Source organism: Nansenia antarctica, assembly GCF_963989245.1.
Source record: "Nansenia antarctica genome assembly, chromosome: 8".
NCBI lineage: Eukaryota > Metazoa > Chordata > Actinopteri > Argentiniformes > Microstomatidae > Nansenia > Nansenia antarctica.
In genome coordinates this window covers 13,040,002-13,060,413 of record NC_137678.1, presented here as the reverse complement: position 1 = coordinate 13,060,413, position 20,412 = coordinate 13,040,002, and the positions used below count along the sequence as shown (strand labels likewise).

Genomic DNA, 20,412 nt, shown 5'->3' with positions numbered 1-20,412 from the left:
GAAGGCGTTGTTCCTCTCCTTGAGCAGTTGTCGGACCTTCTCAGTCATCCATGGCTTCGTGTTGGGGTAGACCCGGACACGTTTGTCCACGGTGGCTGAGTTGGTGCAGTTCACTATGTGGTTCAGAACCGACGACGTGAACTGTTCCAGGTCCTCATGCTCATATTATTCCTGCCATGAGGTGTCATTCAGGCAGATCTGCAGTGGAGCGGACCCTGCTGGCCAGGTTCTGACAGTCTTAGTGGTGATGGGAGCACTTTTCCTCATGGGAGTGTAGGCTGGGATCAGGAGGATTGACACATGGTCAGACATGCCTAGATGAGCTAGCGGTCTAGCTTTGTAGGCAAGCTTGATGTTGGTGTATACCTTGTCCAGTGTGTTATCTCCTCTTGTTGCACATTTAACATGCTGATAAAACTTGGGTAGTACTACCTTCAGGTCAGCATGATTAAAGTCCCCCGCGATTATATGCACTGCTTGAGGATCTGTGCTCTGTCCACCACTGTTGACGTCATGTAGCCGGGCTAATGCTAAGCTAGCATCCGCGCTTGGTGCAATGTAAACAGCTGTTATGTACACTGCGTTGAATTCCCTCGGGAGGTATGTGGGTCGGCATTTAACAGTCAAATATCCCAGGTCTGGGGAGCAGTGGCTACTCACAGTTTTTGTGTTTAAGCACCAGCTGTCCTTCGTAGATATAACGAGGCCGCCTCCGCGCTTCTTCTCGCTGAGTTCTGTCCTGTCTGCCAGGTGTAGCGAACGGCCCTGTAAGCCGACCGCAGAGTCAACAATGGAAGCGCTGAGCCAGGTTTCTGTGAGAATGATCACACAGCTGTCCCCCACGGTGTTGTTGGTGGCTACCTGCAGTCTCAGTTCGTCCATCTTGTTAGCTAGGGATCTTATGTTGGAGAGGAATATACTCGGCAAAGCTGGTTTGTCCGGGCACCTCCTTAGCCTCGCTAGCAGGCCTCCCCTTCGGCCCCGGCGTTGCTTGCGGTCCCTACGCCGACGTTTGCGCCTCAGGGTCGGGACTGTGTACCAGTCTTTCCCCGGTGATCGGGCAATGTCGTCCGGAATCCTTTGTTGTTTCAGAAAGTCCCCTGTAACTGTTCTCCCGTTTTGCGCACCAACTTCTAGTAAGTCGTGCCTGCTGTAGGTACTATTTACACAACAGTTCCCTATAAGTACTGAAATCAAAATGTACATACAAATGTACTTAAAAGCCCTAAAAAGCACCGACGTAAGGAGCTCTCCCAGCCTCGCGTGTGAACGCGCCGCCATCTTGGAGTCACTCCTCTTGCTTGACCAATCATAATCTTCTGCGCCACAGTTCTTGGCCCATCTCTTACAGGAAGGGAAGGCCTTCCTTGAGTGCTAGATTCGGCAAAATGTCGAGAGACTTCAATTCTCAGTATAAAATGATAAAACTGCAACACTAGCTCTTCAACAATGTTACAAGCAACAGTCAAAAGCAATCCGCAACGTCCTGTGATATAATATCATCAAAACAGTAACACACCCAGAAACGTTCTGCGCACCGCAGAAAGAAGACAAAAACAACGGCAAAATAAAGAGTTAACACTAGAACAGCCATGAGGGGTCATTTGAGTAAAGAAAAGTGTTATATCTTTGCACTCAATTAAATTTCAGGACCCTCCTTTCATGACTTTTCCTAGATATGTGCGTTCTACCACCCAGTATCCTTACATTTTCAAAATCACATCAGGATAAGCTAGTATAAAGCTATTTTGCCGTTTTTCTGTGTAGGAAGCAGGCTAGTTTACAAGCGGCCAACTAGTGGTCGTTGTGTGTAAATAGCAGCTTGAGCGTTGTGAAGAGGCGGCTCTTTTAGTAGGTAATAAAGGCACGGCTGTTCTAGTGGTAAAGAGCAGCCATGACGCCATCTTAATATAGTCAAGGTTCTGTCGATATGATCGGACCCCCGTGCCGCCGTCTGTGTGAGTGATGTGATGTTAAGGCGAGGTCTGGTCTGGTTGTGTGTATCTGCAGGACATCTTCAACGCCGTGATCAAACAGAACCCCTTCCTGGTGCACCAGCTGCCCTGCTTCTGGAATGTTCAGCTGTCCGACCACACGCGCTCGGAGAAGTGTTACAAAGACGTGTCCGACCTCAAGGTGGGTCCGTTTACACACACACACACACACAACATAGACTGTGCACGTGCACAGACACACATACACACACACACACACACACACACACACACACACAGACTTCCCACTCACACAGACTGCCCACCCACTCACACACACACACACACACACATACACACACACACACACACACTGCCCACCCACCCAGACACCCCCCCCCCCCCCCACACACACACACACACACTGCCCACCACCCACACATTCCATTGCTAGCAGGTGTGTTCCTGAGGGCTTTTGAGTGACAGCAGAGTAATGGTTGAGCCCCCTCCTCCTCCCAGCTGTCTGGAGCTGCTGTGGGCTTGACTCTCTGCCCGGTGCTCAGTGTTAACACTCCTGTGTGCTCAGTGTTAACACTCCTGTGTGCACACACCTCACCCTCACATTTACCTAACCACTCTCCCCTCCTCCTTTCTCCCTCCTTCTCCTTTCTCCCTCCTTCTCCTGCCCCCGTCCCATTATCCTGATCTCCACCTATCCTCCTTTCTTTCTCTCTCTCTCCCTCTCTCTCTCTGTCCTTCCCTCTCTCTCTCTCTCTGTCCTTCTCTCTCTCTCTCTCTCTCTCTCTCTCTCTCTCCGTCCTTCCCTCTCTCTCTCACTCTCTCTCCCCCTGCCCTCTCTCTCTCTCTGTCCGTCCTTCTCTCTCTCTCTCTCCGTCCTCCCTCTCTCTCTCTCTCTCTCTCTCTCTCTCTCCGTCCTCCCTCTCTCTCTCTCCGTCCTTCCCTCTCTCTCTCTGGCTCTCTCACTCTCTCTTCCCCTGTCCCCCCTCTCTCTCTCTCTCTCTCTCTCTCTCCCCCTGCCCCCCCTCTCTCTCTCTCCGTCCTTCCCTCTCTCTCTCTCTCTTTCTGTCCTTCCTTCCATCTCTCTCTCTCTCTCTCCGTCCTTCCCTCTCTCTTTCTCTCTCTCTCTCTCTCTCTCTCTCTCCCCCTGCCCCCCCTCTCTCTCTCTCCGTCCTTCCCTCTCTCTCTCTCTCTTTCTGTCCTTCCTTCCATCTCTCTCTCTCTCTCCGTCCTTCCCTCTCTCTCTCTCTCTCTCTCTCTCTCCCCCTGCCCCCCCTCTCTCTCTCTCCGTCCTTCCCTCTCTCTCTCTCTCTTTCTGTCCTTCCTTCCATCTCTCTCTCTCTCTCTCCGTCCTTCCCTCTCTCTTTCTCTCTCTCTCTCTCTCTCTCTCCCCCTGCCCCCCCTCTCTCTCTCTCCGTCCTTCCCTCTCTCTCTCTCTCTTTCTGTCCTTCCTTCCATCTCTCTCTCTCTCTCTCTCCGTCCTTCCCTCTCTCTCTCTCTCTCTCTCTCCCCCTGCCCCCCCTCTCTCTCTCTCCGTCCTTCCCTCTCTCTCTCTCTCTTTCTGTCCTTCCTTCCATCTCTCTCTCTCTCTCCGTCCTTCCCTCTCTCTTTCTCTCTCTCTCTCTCTCTCTCTCTCCCCCTGCCCCCCCTCTCTCTCTCTCCGTCCTTCCCTCTCTCTCTCTCTCTTTCTGTCCTTCCTTCCATCTCTCTCTCTCTCTCTCCGTCCTTCCCCCTCTCTCTCTCTCTCTCTCCCCCTGCCCCCCCTCTCTCTCTCTCCGTCCTTCCCTCTCTCTCTCTCTTTCTGTCCTTCCTTCCATCTCTCTCTCTCTCTCTCCGTCCTTCCCTCTCTCTCTCTCTCTCTCTCTCTCTCTCTCTCTCTCTCTCTACCTCCAGGTGATCCACTGGAACTCCCCTAAGAAGCTGCGTGTGAAGAACAAGCACGTGGAGTTCTTCCGGAACCTGTACCTGACCTTCCTGGAGTACGACGGGAACCTGCTGAGACGGGAGCTCTTCGGCTGCCCCAGCGAGACGGACCACAACAGCGAGAACGTAGGCGGACACGCTCACATCTTAGAGATCCTATTTTAGAGACTCTGCACTGGCTTCCTGTTAAGTTCAGAATAGATTTCAAGATCCTTCTGCCTTGTTTATAAGGCTCTCACTGGCACAGCACCAGAATATCTGAAAGACCTTTTGCTAGCATATCAGCCCAATAGAGCTCTCAGGTCTTCTGACGCTGGCTTTCTCTGTGTACCAAAAATAATGTACAAAAGAAAAGATTTGGTGAGGCTGCATTCTCATTTTATGCACCCAAATTGTGGAATGCACTGGCAGTTTACATTAGGGATGCAACCTCAGCAAATATGTTCAAGTCAAGACTAAAAACCCATCTTTTTAATATTACCTTTAAATGACTAAAAGTGATATAATGATTGGAGCACTTTGAGCTGCAACGTATAGCGGAAAAGCGCTATACAAATAAAAGTTATTATTACTATTATTATTATTCTTTAGACGGACGCCTTTTTCCAAAGAGACTTACAACAATAATAAACTGTAATCAAATAACATAGTACACAGTCAGGATAAAACAACAGTAACATATTAAAACATAGGACATAAGACCTGATACATAAAGTGTGTTATAAACACAACTGACAGGAGGAAGGGGAGGCTGCAGGAGGGACAGCTAAAGTGTAAACCTGAGGAGACGGAGGTCTTCAGTCTACCATGGGAGACAGGGAGTGACTCTGCAGTCCTGACACATACGGCCCATCAAGTTGATATATACACTGTAGCGACGCTTTAGAGAGACAAAATGCCACAAAGTGCACCGCCACAAAACCAATACTAAACAAAACCATGTTTTATTAGCAATGCAATCAATTGTTGGAATGTGGTGATTTTTCTTGCACACACACACACACACACACACACACACACACCCCGCTCCCCCCCCCTCAGGGAGAACAGAGCTCTTGGCTCTGGGTCAGCCATCTTCGCCACCCGTGGAGCAGTTAGGGGTTAAGAGCCTTGCTCAAGGGCACAACGGCAGTGTGCCCACTGGGGTGGGGATCGAACCAGCGACCTACCAATTGCTAGCCGGCCTCTCTAACCTCTCTAAATATGATCTAACACCAAACCATAGCCTCCCCCCCCCCCCCCAAAGAAAAAATATATTAATACTGGGTAGGGCCTGCCTTTGGTCTCAAAACATACTCAATTCTTTGAGGAACTGATTCCACAAGATGTTGGAAACTTCCTTTGAGATTCTGGTCTATGATGATGTGATTGCATCACGCGATTCCAGCAGATCTTTCAGGTGCACTTTCAAGCTGCGAATTTCACAATCTACCACATCCCAAAGGTGTTCTATTGGATTCAGATCCCACTGAACTCATTGTCATCTTCATGAAACTAAGTTTGGGACGACTTTTGCTTTTGTGACATGGTACATTATCATGCTGGAAGTAGCCATTAGAAGATAACATTAGCACACGGTCAGCAACAACACTCAAATAGGCTGTGGCTTTCAAGCTGCGGTCTCTAGGCATGGGCCTACTCTCCACCCCCCGCACCAACCTACGGACCTCCGGGGGCAGAGCTTTCAGTGTGGCAGCTCCCACCCTCTGGAACTCTCTCCCCACATAGGGCTTTCACACCGGCAAAGAACCGTGCCGGTTCGCGTTTGCGAACCAAGTCTGGAACCGGCCGGCGCGTTCAGACCGAAGCTCAATTGGTTCGGAACCTGAAAAGTTGGTTCGCAGCGGGCACCAAAAAATAGTGGTTCTCAAGCGGGAACCAAAACGTAGAACAGTCACGTCGTCAGTGGGTGTGTCATATTCTAGGCTGCAGAGACCAGCAAGGAGGAAGTAGACAAAATGTAATCTAATCTAAATCTAATCATTAGTGATCAAAAACAATATCAAAAGTTTCATTATTCTCTCTATCTTCCTCACATGCTCAGTAAACACACACACGCACACGCGCGCGGACATGCGCGAACGCGAATTTCGTAAGCCATTTCTATTCCAGTAACGGAGCAGCTGATTAGTAAAAGAACGCATATAGAAAGTGTCTTTTGTTTTGTTTCACAGAAAATTGTGTTTATTTCAGATACTGTAGTGGAAGATATTATCCTCTTTTCCAGTGAAGTAGCTGCCATCTAGTTGTGAAATGTTTGTTTATCCCGCCCCTTCATCACCCAGCGTTGATGACACGGATGGTTCAGGATACACTGGTATGAACGCGGGCTCGTTCGCCAGACAGCACCAACGTTCGGAGGTTTCCGAACGCGAACGCGAACCGGCACGGTTGTTTGCCGGTGTGAAAGCCCTAACAGTGATCCGCAATGCCCCTACCCTGGACACCTTTAAATCAGCCCTCGAAACCCACCTGTTCTCCAAGGCCTGTCTATGAATTCTGTTAAGCGTCCTTGGGTTTGAGAAAGGCGCTATTAAAATCTAAGCTATTATTATTATTATTATTATTATTATTATTATTATTATTATTATTATTATTATTATTATTATTAAGCGATGATTGATTGGTATTTAACGGGCCCAAAGTGTGCCATAAAAACACTCCCCACTCCATTTAAACCACCTGAATGAATGAGAAGGTGTACAGGTGTAAATAAATGCCGGTTGAATGTATAGGGCACAGCTGCAAAGCACAGCTGCAAGGCAAAGCAGCGCATCCAGAGTGAGACTAGCAGCTGTCCAGGGTCCTGACCTGGTAGAGAGGTGCTGAATGCCGCTGTGCTGCTGGTCGCTGTCCAGGGTCCTGACCTGGTAGAGAGGTGCTGAGTGGCCGCTGTGCTGCTGGTCGCTGTCCAGGGTCCTGACTGACTGTCTCTGGCTGGGCTCCATACCAGAATGAATGGAGCGGTGTACTCTATTACCCACATCCCCCCCCCCCCCCCCCCCAAAAAGGAAATGTATTAATTAATCATTAATTGATTTATTCTTTCATTTCTTTAAACAACAACAGTAAAACAAATACTGGTAGAATTACTTTTGGCAGCTGAAACGTTTGCTTGTGAGAGAGCTATTGCTAAATGAGAGAGAAAGATAGATGGATTAGAATTATTCTCCCCAGGAGGAAATTCATTTTCACACCACTGTATAGTATAGATATATTGGTTAGTAGTCGCTCTATGAGTAGAGGGCTGCAAGGGAATTTTCCTGGCTACATAGTGTACAGGTTTTTACTTTTGCCTGCTTGCGGCTCTGTCAGTGAAGCGCATTGAGTTGCATCTTGTAAGAAATGCGCTATACAAATAAAATCAGATTTGATTTGATATATGCATACAACACCGTATAACACAGACAACAACAGACAGTACTACACATGACAGATACACAAGTACACACACTCAGCGCGGTCTATTATTTAAGGCAACAGTGGCTGCGGGGATCAGGCCTTTGCCAAAGCGAAACCTTTTGCACCTTAGTGTTGAGTAGGTGGGTGATGTCCTGTTCTATTGTGATTGTGATGCGTGAGATGGCCCTGTTGTTTAGTGCTGTGAGGTTGTGTAAAAGGCGCAGAGTATGGTGAATGACTAGTATTCACGTGTGTGTGTGTGTGTGTGTGTGTGTGTGTCTGTCTGTGTCTGTGTGTGTGTGTGTGTGTCTGTGTCTCTGTGTGTGTGTGTGTGTGTGTGTGTCATATGTAAAGAGATACATGTACATGTAATGTATGTAAAAACGGAGATGTGTGAGTGTAGCTGTGTTGAAGGCCTTCACCAACAGCAGTGAGAGTGTGTGTGTTGTTTGATGTGGTGCGATTCTTCCCTCCATAGGGGGTTTAAACAGAAGCACAACCATCTACTCCATCTCTCTCCATCACACACAGAAGCTAGGACAAGGTTAGCCAGGTCTCTCTAAAGCAGACTGAACACACACTCACACACACACACACACACACACACACACATACACACCTGGCTCGCACTGTTCTTGCCGGGGCCCAGCAGAGAGAGTAGGAAGAGGATATTTCATCTCGCTGAGTTACGACCAATCACAGCGAGCCGTAGGGGGTCCTTATAATGAGGTGTTTTTCTTTTTCTTTTTTTCTCTCAGGCACGTAGTCAGACGGCCCTGTGTGGTCTTACAGAGATCAGAAGGCAATCTGTCAGCACTGTGTCTGGGATGCACGCGTACACACACACAAGCACACACACACACACACACATACACACAGACCCACACAGACAGACACACACACACACACACACACACACACACATATACACACACATATACACACACATACAGACTGACACACACACACACACACATATACGCATGCTCCATTAGCTAGGCTTAGGGCTGGGGCGCAGGGAACTGGAGCAAGAGGCTGGGGGAGAGTACAGTATGTCTCTGTCAACACGAGGTAGCGAAGGAGAAAAAAAAAAGACTAGCGCAAAATGGAACATAAGGAGTCTCTGACACCGTTTCATTTCCCATCTAGAAGTATGATAACGTCCCCCCCCCCCCTCCCGGAGATCTTCCTCCTTCCCTCTGAAGGTCAAGGCTGATCCAGTGTCTGTTCTTACAGGGGAAGACAGCGTGTCTCAAATCGCTGCGCGGCGCGAAAGCAGAACTATCGAAAACGTCGGCTCCGGGGTGCATTCATTAATCACGTTTAGAGCTTTCCCCGGCCGTGGTTTGTGTGTGTGTGTGTGTGTGTGTGTGTGTGTGTGTGTGTGTGTGTGCGCGCCCCAGCGCCACTCTGACCGATCCACTGCACGTCACGTGTCCTGAACTCGGGAAACAGTTTGCTTACTCCTGTTTTTCAGGGGGTTTTCCAAGCAGCGATTTAAATCCCATTAAAGTGATGATTTGGGCTAATGGAGTCACTCAGGGACTGGCTGAGGCAGCGAGAACCTCCGTGGTCCTCCAGGAGGGGCTGAAACACACCGCCTCTCAGTCCTTCTCTCTCAGCTTCATCAGCGTGTTGAAAGGAGACTCCTCCCACCCGGGCCCGCGGGTCAGTTCGGTCCAGTACAGTTATGTCCAGTACAGTTATGTCCAGTACAGTTAGGTCCAGTACAGTTAGGTCCAGTACAGTTAGGTCCAGTACAGTTAGGTCCAGTACAGTTAGGTCCAGTACAGTTCAGTCCAGTACAGTTAGGTCCAGTACAGTTAGGTCCAGTACAGTTAGGTCCAGTACAGTTAGGTCCAGTACAGACGGGGTTCTCAGAGCCGAGCTTATCACGGGTCCGGCTGGCCCACCGGAGCAGGGACTTTACCACCCTCCGATTCTGTTGGCATAGAACTGTTGACATAATGTGACAGCAGCTGGTGAAAGGCAAGTCGGCAACTGACCAAATGTTCAGACTTTTATTCTTAAAAATGTAACTGGCCAAATCCATTGCATTGCAAACATTTTGGCTTGACTAGCGAGTGTGTCATTGATTTTCAACAACGTTTCAGTAAAACAATGTGTTTTGAATCAGTGCTCTTTTTAAAGGTGATTTAAAATAAATCAAGTCACCACCCACCACAAATGAGCTTAGATTTTACGGTCCAATTTATTTTACATTTTTCAGAATATAAGTCTGAACATTTGGTCGGTTGCCTTGTTCCCGCTTTCACCAGCTGCCGTCACATATAATACCGTGCGAAACTCGGATAGATTTCCCTCCCATTTCCCTCCTATTCCTCTGGATTGTGTGCGGACTGGATAGAATGTTTAAAGCAGGGGCGCTTAGGTGGCGTAGCGGGTTAAGCGCTGACCATGTAACCGCAGGGTCCCCGGTTCGAATCCGGCCGGGGACATATCCTGCATGTCATCCCTCCTCTCTCTCTCACCCATCCTTCCTGTCTAAATCTTCACTGTATCTCTCAATAAAAATGAAAAATATGAGTGGGACTGCCCCACTCAGAAAAAATTACTTTTTAAGAATGTTTAAAGCAGATTAGAAGTCTGCATTTTTAGAATCAACGTTTTTGACTCGACTAGCCGTCAAAATGGTTGTGTTCCTGATGTGTACACTGGTGAAGCGGGTCTTAGACAGCTGCGTTTTGAAAGCAAAGCTGTTATAGTGGTGTTTCTCTCCCGGGAGGTGCTCCATACAGCTTTCTGAGAATAGATGAGGGTTTTTGGATCAGATAAGTGTAAGATGGCCAAGGGGAATGAATATTGAACGTTGTGTTGTGTCTCCCAGTGGTACGAGAGCGGGCGTTTGATCCATATTTTCCTCTCATCTCTTCGCTAATTGCATCAAAATTTGTATTAAAAACTCTCTTCTACCAAAGAGAGAGAAAAAAAAACACAAGTTCTCTATCCCAACTGGGAGTAGCTGGATACAGATCAGGTATTATTAGTTTCAGAGTTGTTGTTCCTGTGTGGGATTGATTTGTTGGAGTGTAGTCTCCACTCTCCATTAAAGAACAGTGTTATCGGTCGGGTCTGCTACGTGATGTGAACAAATATATCGTTTTGACAATTTAACTGTGTTTTAACTGTTGACTTTCGAATGAATGATGCTCTCCTATGAAGATAGATATGGGACTTTATTCGTGAGGTTGTAGGTTCGTTTTGTGCACTTGTATCTTGAAATGTGCACTTGTAAAATAAATATTTGCACTTGTATCTTGAAAGTTGCACTTGTAAAATAAATATTTGCACTTGTATCTTGACATTAAATGTCACCAATGTCATCAAATTTTGCACTTGCAGATTCGATTTGATAACTTGTACAATAAATATTTGCAGTTGTATCGCAGTTGTATCTTGAAAGTTGCACTTGCAGATTCGATTTGAGAACTTGTACAATAAATATTTGCAGTTGTATCTTGAAAGTTGCACTGGCAGATTCACGACTTTCGCTGCTCGAGTTAAGTCCCATTTCTTGCAGTCGGCTTGGGACAAAACAAATCTGTAACTTGTAAAGCTGGATGTGAGAGCGCAGGGAAGGGCGGGCATGCAATGATTGATTGACCAATCACAAGAAAGCATTTTCGAGTGGGCATTGAGTGATTGACTGCAGTGATTGACCAATCACAGAACATTTTCGAGAGGCTTTCGACGTAAAGATCAGTCCAGTGGTCTCACCTAGGAAGGCATGATCTCACACTCCTCAGGTAAGTGTAGCTCTAGCTAGCTATATATATATAAACCCCTCAAAAAAAGTTCGGAAACGTTATTTTGGTTGATTATTCCTCCCCTTTAATAATACCAATTGGTATTGTATTTTATATCGTTGGAAAGCCTGATTAGTCACCTTTACAATGAGGTACAACTGGTACGGATCATGCATTCGTGGAATGAGCAACACAGCTAAACGTGTGGGTAGCGGCCCAAAAATATTTGCCATATTTGCTATATTCTTCTGTTGGTATTCACTCTCGTTTTGAGTTGCTTGGTGGATTGGATGATTGCACTCTTCCACAGTAATAAGGAAAAAACAACACATATTGGCCATTTTTACAAATGTTACACTGTCAGGGACCTCAGTAGCGTGTGGAAGATCCATACGCAGTCACAACAGCTTGGCACATCCTCATGCAGGTCACCAGCCTGGTCACACACTGCTGTGGGACGGCATCCCATTTCTCAACTAGGATTTGCCGCAAGTCAGCCAACATGGTTGCGTTGGTCACTCTGGCACGTACAGCACCCAAGCTGATCCCACAAGTGTTCAATTGGGTTGAGGTCTGGACTCACGGCAGGCCATTCCACCCTCTCCACTCCTAAATTCTGGAGGTGCTCTGTGATGATCCTGGCTCTGTGGGGGCGAGCGTTGTCCTCCTGGAGGATGGAGTTAGGTCCCATATTCTGGAGATATGGGATCCGATCGCCACTGGCTCCAGAATACCATTCCTGTCAATTAGGTGCCATTCAGGTGCCACACACCTGTGACTGGCATACACCTGCCAGCACTTGAACCTCATAACGAGAGTGAATACCAACAGAAGAATATTGCAGGGGATTTTGGCAAAAAAATGTGGGCCGCTACCCACACGTTTAGCTGTATTACTCATTCCACGAATGCATGATCCTTACAAGTTGTACCTCGTTGTAAAGGTGACTAATCAGGCTTTCCAATGCTATAAAATACAATACCAATTGGTATTATTAAAGGGGAGGAACAATCGACTGAAATAACGTTTCCAAACTTTTTTTTGAGGGGTTTATATATATTTTAAAAATAATAATATGTAACTCTCTAAACCTTATCAATATTATGCTTCACTTGTTTTCTTTCATCGAAATACATGTGGAAGAGTCCCTCTGAATGGTCACTTACCTAGTTTATGCTAGCTAGTCCATGACCAGTAATGTAAGCTATCCATCTAGCAAGTAATGTGATTGAACAATCAAATGTAATTATGTTTATTTATTACAATGTTACTTCAATCAATGTTTGTGAGCGTTATAACATTTTGGTAGGGTCTTGTGATAGCATGTCTCAATATTTAAGTGGAGTGATTGTGCTGATTATGCTGCTAACATTTGCATTTTTGTATGAAGAAAGAATATCAAGGACTACCGTTGTCCAGTTTTTTAGTAACTCAAATTGTATTTTTCAGGAATGACTTGGAACCCATATAATACAAAGACTTGAAACACCAGGTTGGCTGGACCGTGTCCTATTGGATTTGGACTACCTGGAGTTTGTCTGCTCTCAGGAGCTAGTGGTCCTTAGTGCAGTGTCAGGCAGGCAGATATACATGAAGTATATGATGCACTTTTTCAAGTACATCAGATGGCCTGCACCCAAAATCGTTGAAATGTTTATACTGATTACAGCATTATACACTTTGGTAGAAGTCTAGGGTCACTGCAGTTTTGGCTCTTTAGAGATGAGGTTCAAGAAAGTCTTGTTACACCACAATATGAATAATGATATTTATTGCTTGCAAGCAAGAGACATACAGAAACGGGACTCAGACTACTCCAAAGATGCAGTTTTATAGTGGGGAGAAAACATTTCTTTTCATTAACACACATTGACATGTGAATAGGATTAGGATTAAGAATAGGATATATTAGTACAGTTCAATTGTATTTAAATTCAACCATTGTGACAGTGGCTGGTGAAAGGGGGAACAAGTCGGCAACCAATCAAAATGTTCACTGTTATTTTGCAACATGGAAATAGATTTCAACGTTGTTGAAAATCACACTCGCCAGTCAAGCAAAAATACTGCAATGCAATAGATTGGGTGTGTAATCCCCACTGCTACCTAGTTAATTATAACACTACTTTACAAACACACATTTGGAATGTGTTGTGGTATGGTTGTAGAATTGGTTGTAGCTAGTGTAATGAGCCAGCAAGCGGAGGATGCGGAAGCAAGTGAACGAAGTCGGATTCTCGGACTGCACCACCTCCACCTGCATCTCCTTCATGGGCAGCTCCCAGCCCACCCAGGATTTCACCAGCTGCTTTAGTAGATCCTGAGGTATTGCAAATGGTTAAGAAATATTGAAACAATGAAAGTAAAAATGTAGACTGTTTCCAAAACCTATGCAAATACATAAATCTAATAGGACTGCAACAATTCATGAACATGAGTATGTACAATTGAAGGTCCTTCCAAAGTTACTACCAATGTTGCTTTAAAAACACTCACAACATTGGTGTCAATATCCTCAATAATAAGCTAATAAACCTATAGGACTTAAATTAACACAATGGGGAGAGTATAAACATATACCTGTCTCCACAAACTGCCACAGGTAACATGCAATTCTGCATATAATTGCAACAGGTATTTCTCTCATCCTCGTCTCCCCCCTCTGTAGGCCACAATGTTGAATAGAACAAACTAAAATAGAACAATATGGCAATGCTCAGAAAACAGGTGACACTTAGAGGATGTGAATATAAACATGTATATAGTCAAATGAATGGGAGTTTGACTACACAATTACCTACCGTTGCATTTCTTGCTGCAGTGTTAGCTCTAACAGGCTGGCCAACCCCCAGGGCACCACTTGCCCCAGCTAGAGTGCCCATGGACTGACGTACTGTGGGAGAACTGTGTAAACCACTGCTAGTTTGTGTGGTTTTGTGGGCAGCTTTGTCTGACGCAGCTGAGGAGATCTCAGTTTCAATATCAGTTTTCTACCTGAAAAATATAAATGTAGCCACTTGCATTACCATAGATTGCAAGTTTTCAGAAATTGACATATCATTAGCTAACATAAGCATACAAGTATATATTTTTTTAAAAACGCTGGTAGGGTTAGTTAAACAACAGTAGCTCTACACTAGCTAAGTTAGCGCAATCACAATCAAACCACTATTACTATCAACAATCATAGCTAGCTAGCTAGCTTACATGAAGGTCATGAGCTTCCACGTGTATTTCGATGAAAGAAAAAAAACAAGCGAGGCACAATACTGATATGGTTTAGAGAGTTACATTTAAAAGAAAAAATATATATTTATAAAATATATATAGCTAGCTAGAACTACACTTACCTGAGGAGTGTGAGATCATGCCTTCGTAGGTGAGACCACTGGACTGAGCTTTACATCGAAAGCCTCTCGAAAATGTTCTGTGATTGGTCAATCACTGCAGTCAATCACTCAATGCCCACTCGAAAATGCTCTCTTGTGATTGGTCAATCAATCATTTCATGCCCGCCCTTCCCTGCGCTCTCACATCCAGCTTTACAAGTTACAGATTTGTTTTGTCCCAAGCCGACTGCAAGAAATGGGACTTAACTTGAGCAGCGAAAGTCGCGAATCTGGTTCAGAGGAGATCTGGCCCTGCTGCTACAGCAAAAAAATGCTGCCTGGCGCAACGCTCGTCGCTCCAGCTCCGCATCCGCCAGCCTCTTGTTTCGTCAGCTCCGCAATAAGGCTACACAAGCTGTGAGACAAGCCAAAACTGGCTACTATAAGGAGAAGTTCACAGCTTGTGGCTCAGACCCCAACGCCTTTTGGAAAACAGTGAGAGAACTGGAGAACAAACCTTCGACCCTGCCTGTGTCACTTAATGTAGACAACCTTGTAGTCACAGATAAAAGTCTGATGGCTGACATTTTTAACCGTCACTTTACAAATTATGGTCTTGTTTCAGGTCCTCCTAACCCCGCTCCTATTCCAACGAGCCCTTTGCCTCCAAGCCCCACTCCCCTGCTACACTCACCCTCCAGTCCTGTTTGCCCTCTTAGCCCCTTCCCCCCCGCTCACAGTTTTTCCCTCAGGCCTGTCTCAGTAGGTGAGGTCCTAAAGGAACTGACCTCTCTGGACCCCAAAAAAGCTGCCGGGTCAGACGAGCTGGCGGCGTTCTTTATTAAAACTGCCGCTTACCATCATCGCAGCCCCCCTAACAGACCTGTTGAACCTCTCCCTTCTTTCAGCCAGTTTACCTGCCGAGTGGAAAGAAGCGATTGTGCTCCCACTGTTTAAAGGTGGTGACGAGGCTGACCCAAATTGTTATAGGCCCATTTCCATCCTGCCCTGTCTGTCTAAGTTATTTGAGAAACTTGTCAACAAACAACTCACTACTCATCTGCATGTGTATAACTTACTTTCTGGGGCGCAGTCTGGCTTTCGCGCAGGGTACGGTTGTGTTCCAGCAACCCTAAAGGTACTCAACGACATCACTTCTGCGTTAGATGCTAAGCAGCACTGTGCGGCAATATTTATTGATTTGGCAAAGGCTTTTGACACCGTTGACCATCCCACTCTACTGAACAGACTGAGTAGCATCGGGGTTACTAACCACTCACTAACCTGGTTTTCTCATTACCTCTCTCACCGGGTGCAACGTGTGAGGTTTGAAAACCTTCTCTCTCACCCCCTCCCAGTCACCAAGGGTGTCCCTCAAGGTTCCATACTTGGTCCCACTCTGTTCTCTGTATACATCAACAATATCCCCCTGGCTGCTGGAAATTCACTCATTCACTTATATGCTGACGACACTATTCTCTATGCCACTGGTCCCTCCCCTGACTCTGTACTAACAACTCTCCAGGGTAGCTTCCTCCAGATCCAACAGGCCCTCACCCACCTCAAACTGTCCCTTAACACTTCCAAGACCAAGGTCATGTGGTTCAACCGTAAAGGCACCACACCCCCACCAGCCCCCATCATTACCACCTGTGAGGGAGCTATCCTGGAGCAGGTCACGGTGTATAAATACCTGGGAATTTGGTTAGACAGCTCACTATCTTTCTCAGACCACATCTCAAAACTACAGACCAAGATTAAGGCCAAACTTGGCTTTCTCGATAGAAACCGTCACTCCTTCACTTCATCCGCTAAACGCACCCTCATTCAAATGACCATTCTCCCCATGCTCGACTACGGCGACACAATCTACAGGTCTGCATGCAAAGCTACACTCTCCTCGCTCGACACACTGTATCACTCCGCCATCCGGTTCGCCACTAACGCCCCCTACAGTACCCACCACTGCACTCTTTACTCCCTGGTCAACTGGCCCTCCCTTCACACCCGCCGTCACTTGCACTGGCTCACCCTCATCTATAAAACCCTCCTCCACCTATCACCCCCCTATCTGTGTCTCCTGCTTCACCCTCTGCCTGTCACTCGCAACACCCGATCCTCACTCCACATCCAACTAAAAATTCCCAAATCCACCACTTCCCTTGGCCGTGCATAATTCCAGTTTGCTGCCCCCTCTGACTGGAATGCTCTGCAGAAAACCCTCAAACTGGATAAACTCATCTCCCTCTCTGCCTTCAGACTCACTATTTCAGACACCCTCACTGATTCCTGCACATGCTTCTCTTCTCTGTAGGGCAGCACTTGTATCATTCCCTTTACACACCCCCTCTGTCCACCTGCACTTGTTTTTATGCCCCCATACACTCATGTCTGCTCATTCTCTGCTTTTAAGCTTTTCTGTGTTAATGTTAATACTGTTTTCTAATGTTTGTTGGCCTGTTTCGTAAGTGCTTATTGCTGTTGTTGTATTTGGTGGCTGTGTCTCAGTGGTTATTGTTGTACCGTATTTATGTTTGCTTGACTGTGTCTCAGTGTGTATTGTTGTGTTGGTTTGTTTACTGGCTGTCTTAGTGTCTATGTTGTATCGCTGTGTTGATTGGTCGTGTCCCAGCGCTTATTGTTGTATTATTGTCTTTCCTGACTGTGTATCAGTGCTTACTGCTGTATTGTTGTGTTTGCTTGGCTGTGTCCCAGTGCGTTTTGTTGTATTGTATTGTCTTGTGTTGCCTGTCTGCTTTTTGTGCTTACTGTTGTATTCCATTCTTGATGTCCGTTAGTGCTTTTGTTGTATTGTTTGTGTTACATGCATGTGTTTAATGCTTATTGTGCTTTGTTTTTAACATGTTTTATCTTTCAGCCCTCCTCCCCTTTCCCCATATGAGGCAGGCCGGCATTGTAAATAATTATAATAATAATTAATTGTCTCGCCTGGTAAAATAAAGGTTAAAAAGGTTTAAAAAAAGAATCTGCCAGTGCAACTTTCAAGATACAACTGCAAATATTAATTGTACAAGTTCTCAAATCGAATCTGCAAGTGCAAATGTCAAGATACAAGTGCAAATATTTATTTTACAAGTGCAACTTTCAAGATACAAGTGCAAATATGTATTGTACAAGTTCTCAAATCGAATCTGCAAGTGCATCTTTCAAGATACAACTGCAAATATTTATTGTACAAGTTCTCAAGTCGAATCTGCAAGTGCAAATGTCAAGATACAAGATACAAATATTTATTTTACAAGTGCAACTTTCAAGATACAAGTGCAAATATTTATTATACAAGTTCTCAAATCAAATCTGCAAGTGCAACTTTCAAGATACAAGTGCAAATATTTATTTTACAAGTGCAAATTTCAAGATACAAGTGCACAAAACGAACCTACAACCTCACGAATAAAGTCCCATATCTATCTTCATACTTTCCTACAGTGATGTTGTTCCACAAAGCCTTGTGTACGTACACGGTTAAAACTGTCCCTTTCTAACAGTTGTGACAGTTCACTTCTCACAGATGACATCATAAACTACCCTAAGCTGTTTTATTTAGAATGTTTTTTATTGAGCCAAAAGATCTTATACAAACAGTATATTGTTGTGTCAAGGCTCATTTTCATTTAAATACGAAAGAGATACAAAATGATATACTTGGAACGTATCAAAAAACAAACATACCAAAAAGAGAAAGGAAAATTAAAAATAAACAAAAGATAAGAGTCCCGACCCTATGTTTTTTGACTAATGATGGATCTCCTCTCTCCCTCTCTCTCTCTCTCTGTCCCCCCCCTCTCCCCCCTCTCTCTCTCTCTCTCTCTCTCTGTCCCCCCCCCCTCCTTTCTCTCTCCAGCTCCAGAAGACCCTGTCAGAGCTGGACGAGGATGACCCCTGCTATGAGTTCCGGCGGGAGCGCTTCACGGTGCACCGGACCCACCTGTACTTCCTCCACTACGAGTACGAGCCCAGCGCCGACCACACGGACGTCACACTGGTGGCCCAGCTCTCCATGGACCGGTCAGTACCGGGGGCTTGAAATCCTTGAAAGTTTGTGAAAAGAAAAATAAATTAAGGTCTTAAAAGTTCTTGAAAATAGACATGGGTCATTGAAAGTGCTTGAATTCCCCTCTCTCTCTCTCTAAAAAAATAAATGTACAGTATATATATATTTTTTTTTTTAAAAGATTACTTAGCTTGTCAACTAGTAAATACGTCTCTGTATTGCTTAACTTTACACATATTTCACAATATATTGTTTTGCTGTGCTGTGGTAGAGAAGGCAAGAGACCATCTGGTGTTCACACATTCAGGCCTCTCTTTTTAATTGTTGTCTGTGAGCGGATAGTTCCTATTATATACATTCTCATCTAGATCTGTCTCAAACTATGCCGTGTGGGGTCCTTGAATTTGAGGGAATTGAGTCTTGAAAGTTCTTGAAAGGTGCTTGAATTTGATGTTTCAGAAGGTGTGGGAACCCTGAGGCCAACAGGACCTCCTCATCCAGGTCATGGGGTTAGGGTTGGGGTCAGGGTCAGGGTTAGGGTTAGATGCCAAACTGCATGTCGTTGTCTTGGTACACTGTACTTTGTCGATGACAATAAAGTTGAATAATCTAATCTAGAATGAAGGGACAGAAGACCAGGATGAGAATGTTCCAATATCCCCCCGCTGTAATGCCATATATAGAACTGAGCGTATGTACGCGCCTTGTCATTTTAAATGGTGTACTAGTGTGGACATTGAAACATCCAGACTGGCATTTTATGTTATTGTTTAATAACGGTCTATTCAGTGACTGAGTGGAACGGTTTAGTGAGCAATCGAATACACATTTAGCCATTTATTTTTAGTGTATAAAATGTCGCTGATTTGGATTGAAGCCATGATTCAGCCATCAGCGTGTCCAGAGGCAGAATGTGACGCCTTTTTAAACAAGAGACAGAATCATCTAACTGAAATCTCTCTCGTCGTCCTTTGGGTTCCTGGGTTGACAGGTCCAAAGCTTGCCTCGTGGCTGCTCCATCTCCATTCCATCTGTATTTGTTGTTCTGCCGCAATCCAGACAGACAGGCGAGGGAAATGAGTCAGAGGAGGAAATGATTGCTTTACATGTCACTTGCATTTCTTCTGGATGTTAGAGATCTCTCTCTTTCCCTCTCTTTCGCTCTCTTTCCCTCTCTTTCCTCTCTCTCTCTCTCTCTCTCTCTCTCTCTCTCTCTCTCTCTCTCTCTCTCTCTCTCTCTCTCTCTCTCTCTCCCTCTCTCTTTGTCTCTGTCTGTCTCTCTGTCTATCTCTCTCTCTCTTTGTCTCTCTCTTTGTCTCTCTCTCTCTCTCTCTTTGTCTCTGTCTGTCTGTCTGTCTCTGTCTATCTCTCTCTCTCTCTGTCTCTCTCTCTCTTTCTCTCTCTCTCACTCTCTCTTTTTCTCTCTCTCTATCTCTTTCCCTCTCTTTCCCTCTCTTTCTCTCTCTCTGTCTTTATCTCTCTCTGTCTGTTTGCCTGCATGTCTGAATGCTTGTGTGTGTTCGGTGTGTGTAGCCCAAATGGCCTTTGACTACATTTGGGTGTGTGTGAGTTAGATGAACACAGAGACTATGGGCTCCGACAGCTACCAGTTCAGTCGAAGCAGCGACTCTGACCTAGTTCTGAGAGGAGGAGAGAGAGCTCCCCGTTGTCTCCGCAAGTTATTAACCTCTCCACATGATTGTTGTTTGCTACATTTCCCCAAAAAGGTACAACAACAACAATTTAATTTGCTGATAACAACGTATTTATTTTTTCGCCAGAACCATCTAAACAGAGTCCTATTGTGTGGGTTAATTAGCAGGGTAAGCACATTTTCCATGAAATAAGCCAGAGGAGAGATCTGTGGGGGGGGGGCTTTTCTGCTCTAATTCAGATGCGATGATGATACTCGAGCTGGAGGCCAAACTCAATTAAAAGCGAGAGGCTTTTGCACCCTCGTCGTGAATTACCAACTTTATGGTGATAACGGCAATTTGATCAGCTTTTCTAACTGGGAGCAGTTC

At 45.6% G+C, this 20,412-nt stretch overlaps 1 protein-coding gene across 1 annotated transcript in view; it reads left to right on the top strand.

Moving 5' to 3' along the window:
- large1 (LARGE xylosyl- and glucuronyltransferase 1) overlaps positions 1 to 20,412 on the top strand; it is a gene marked incomplete at its 3' end in the record, with an annotated part of 91,368 nt that overhangs the window by 57,385 nt on the left and 13,571 nt on the right. Inside the window, exons 8-10 of the mRNA XM_080538689.1 lie at positions 2,011 to 2,136; positions 3,846 to 4,001; positions 18,239 to 18,402. Coding sequence (XP_080394815.1) covers positions 2,011 to 2,136; positions 3,846 to 4,001; positions 18,239 to 18,402 — 446 coding nt within the window. The remainder of the gene's footprint in view (positions 1 to 2,010; positions 2,137 to 3,845; positions 4,002 to 18,238; positions 18,403 to 20,412) is intronic.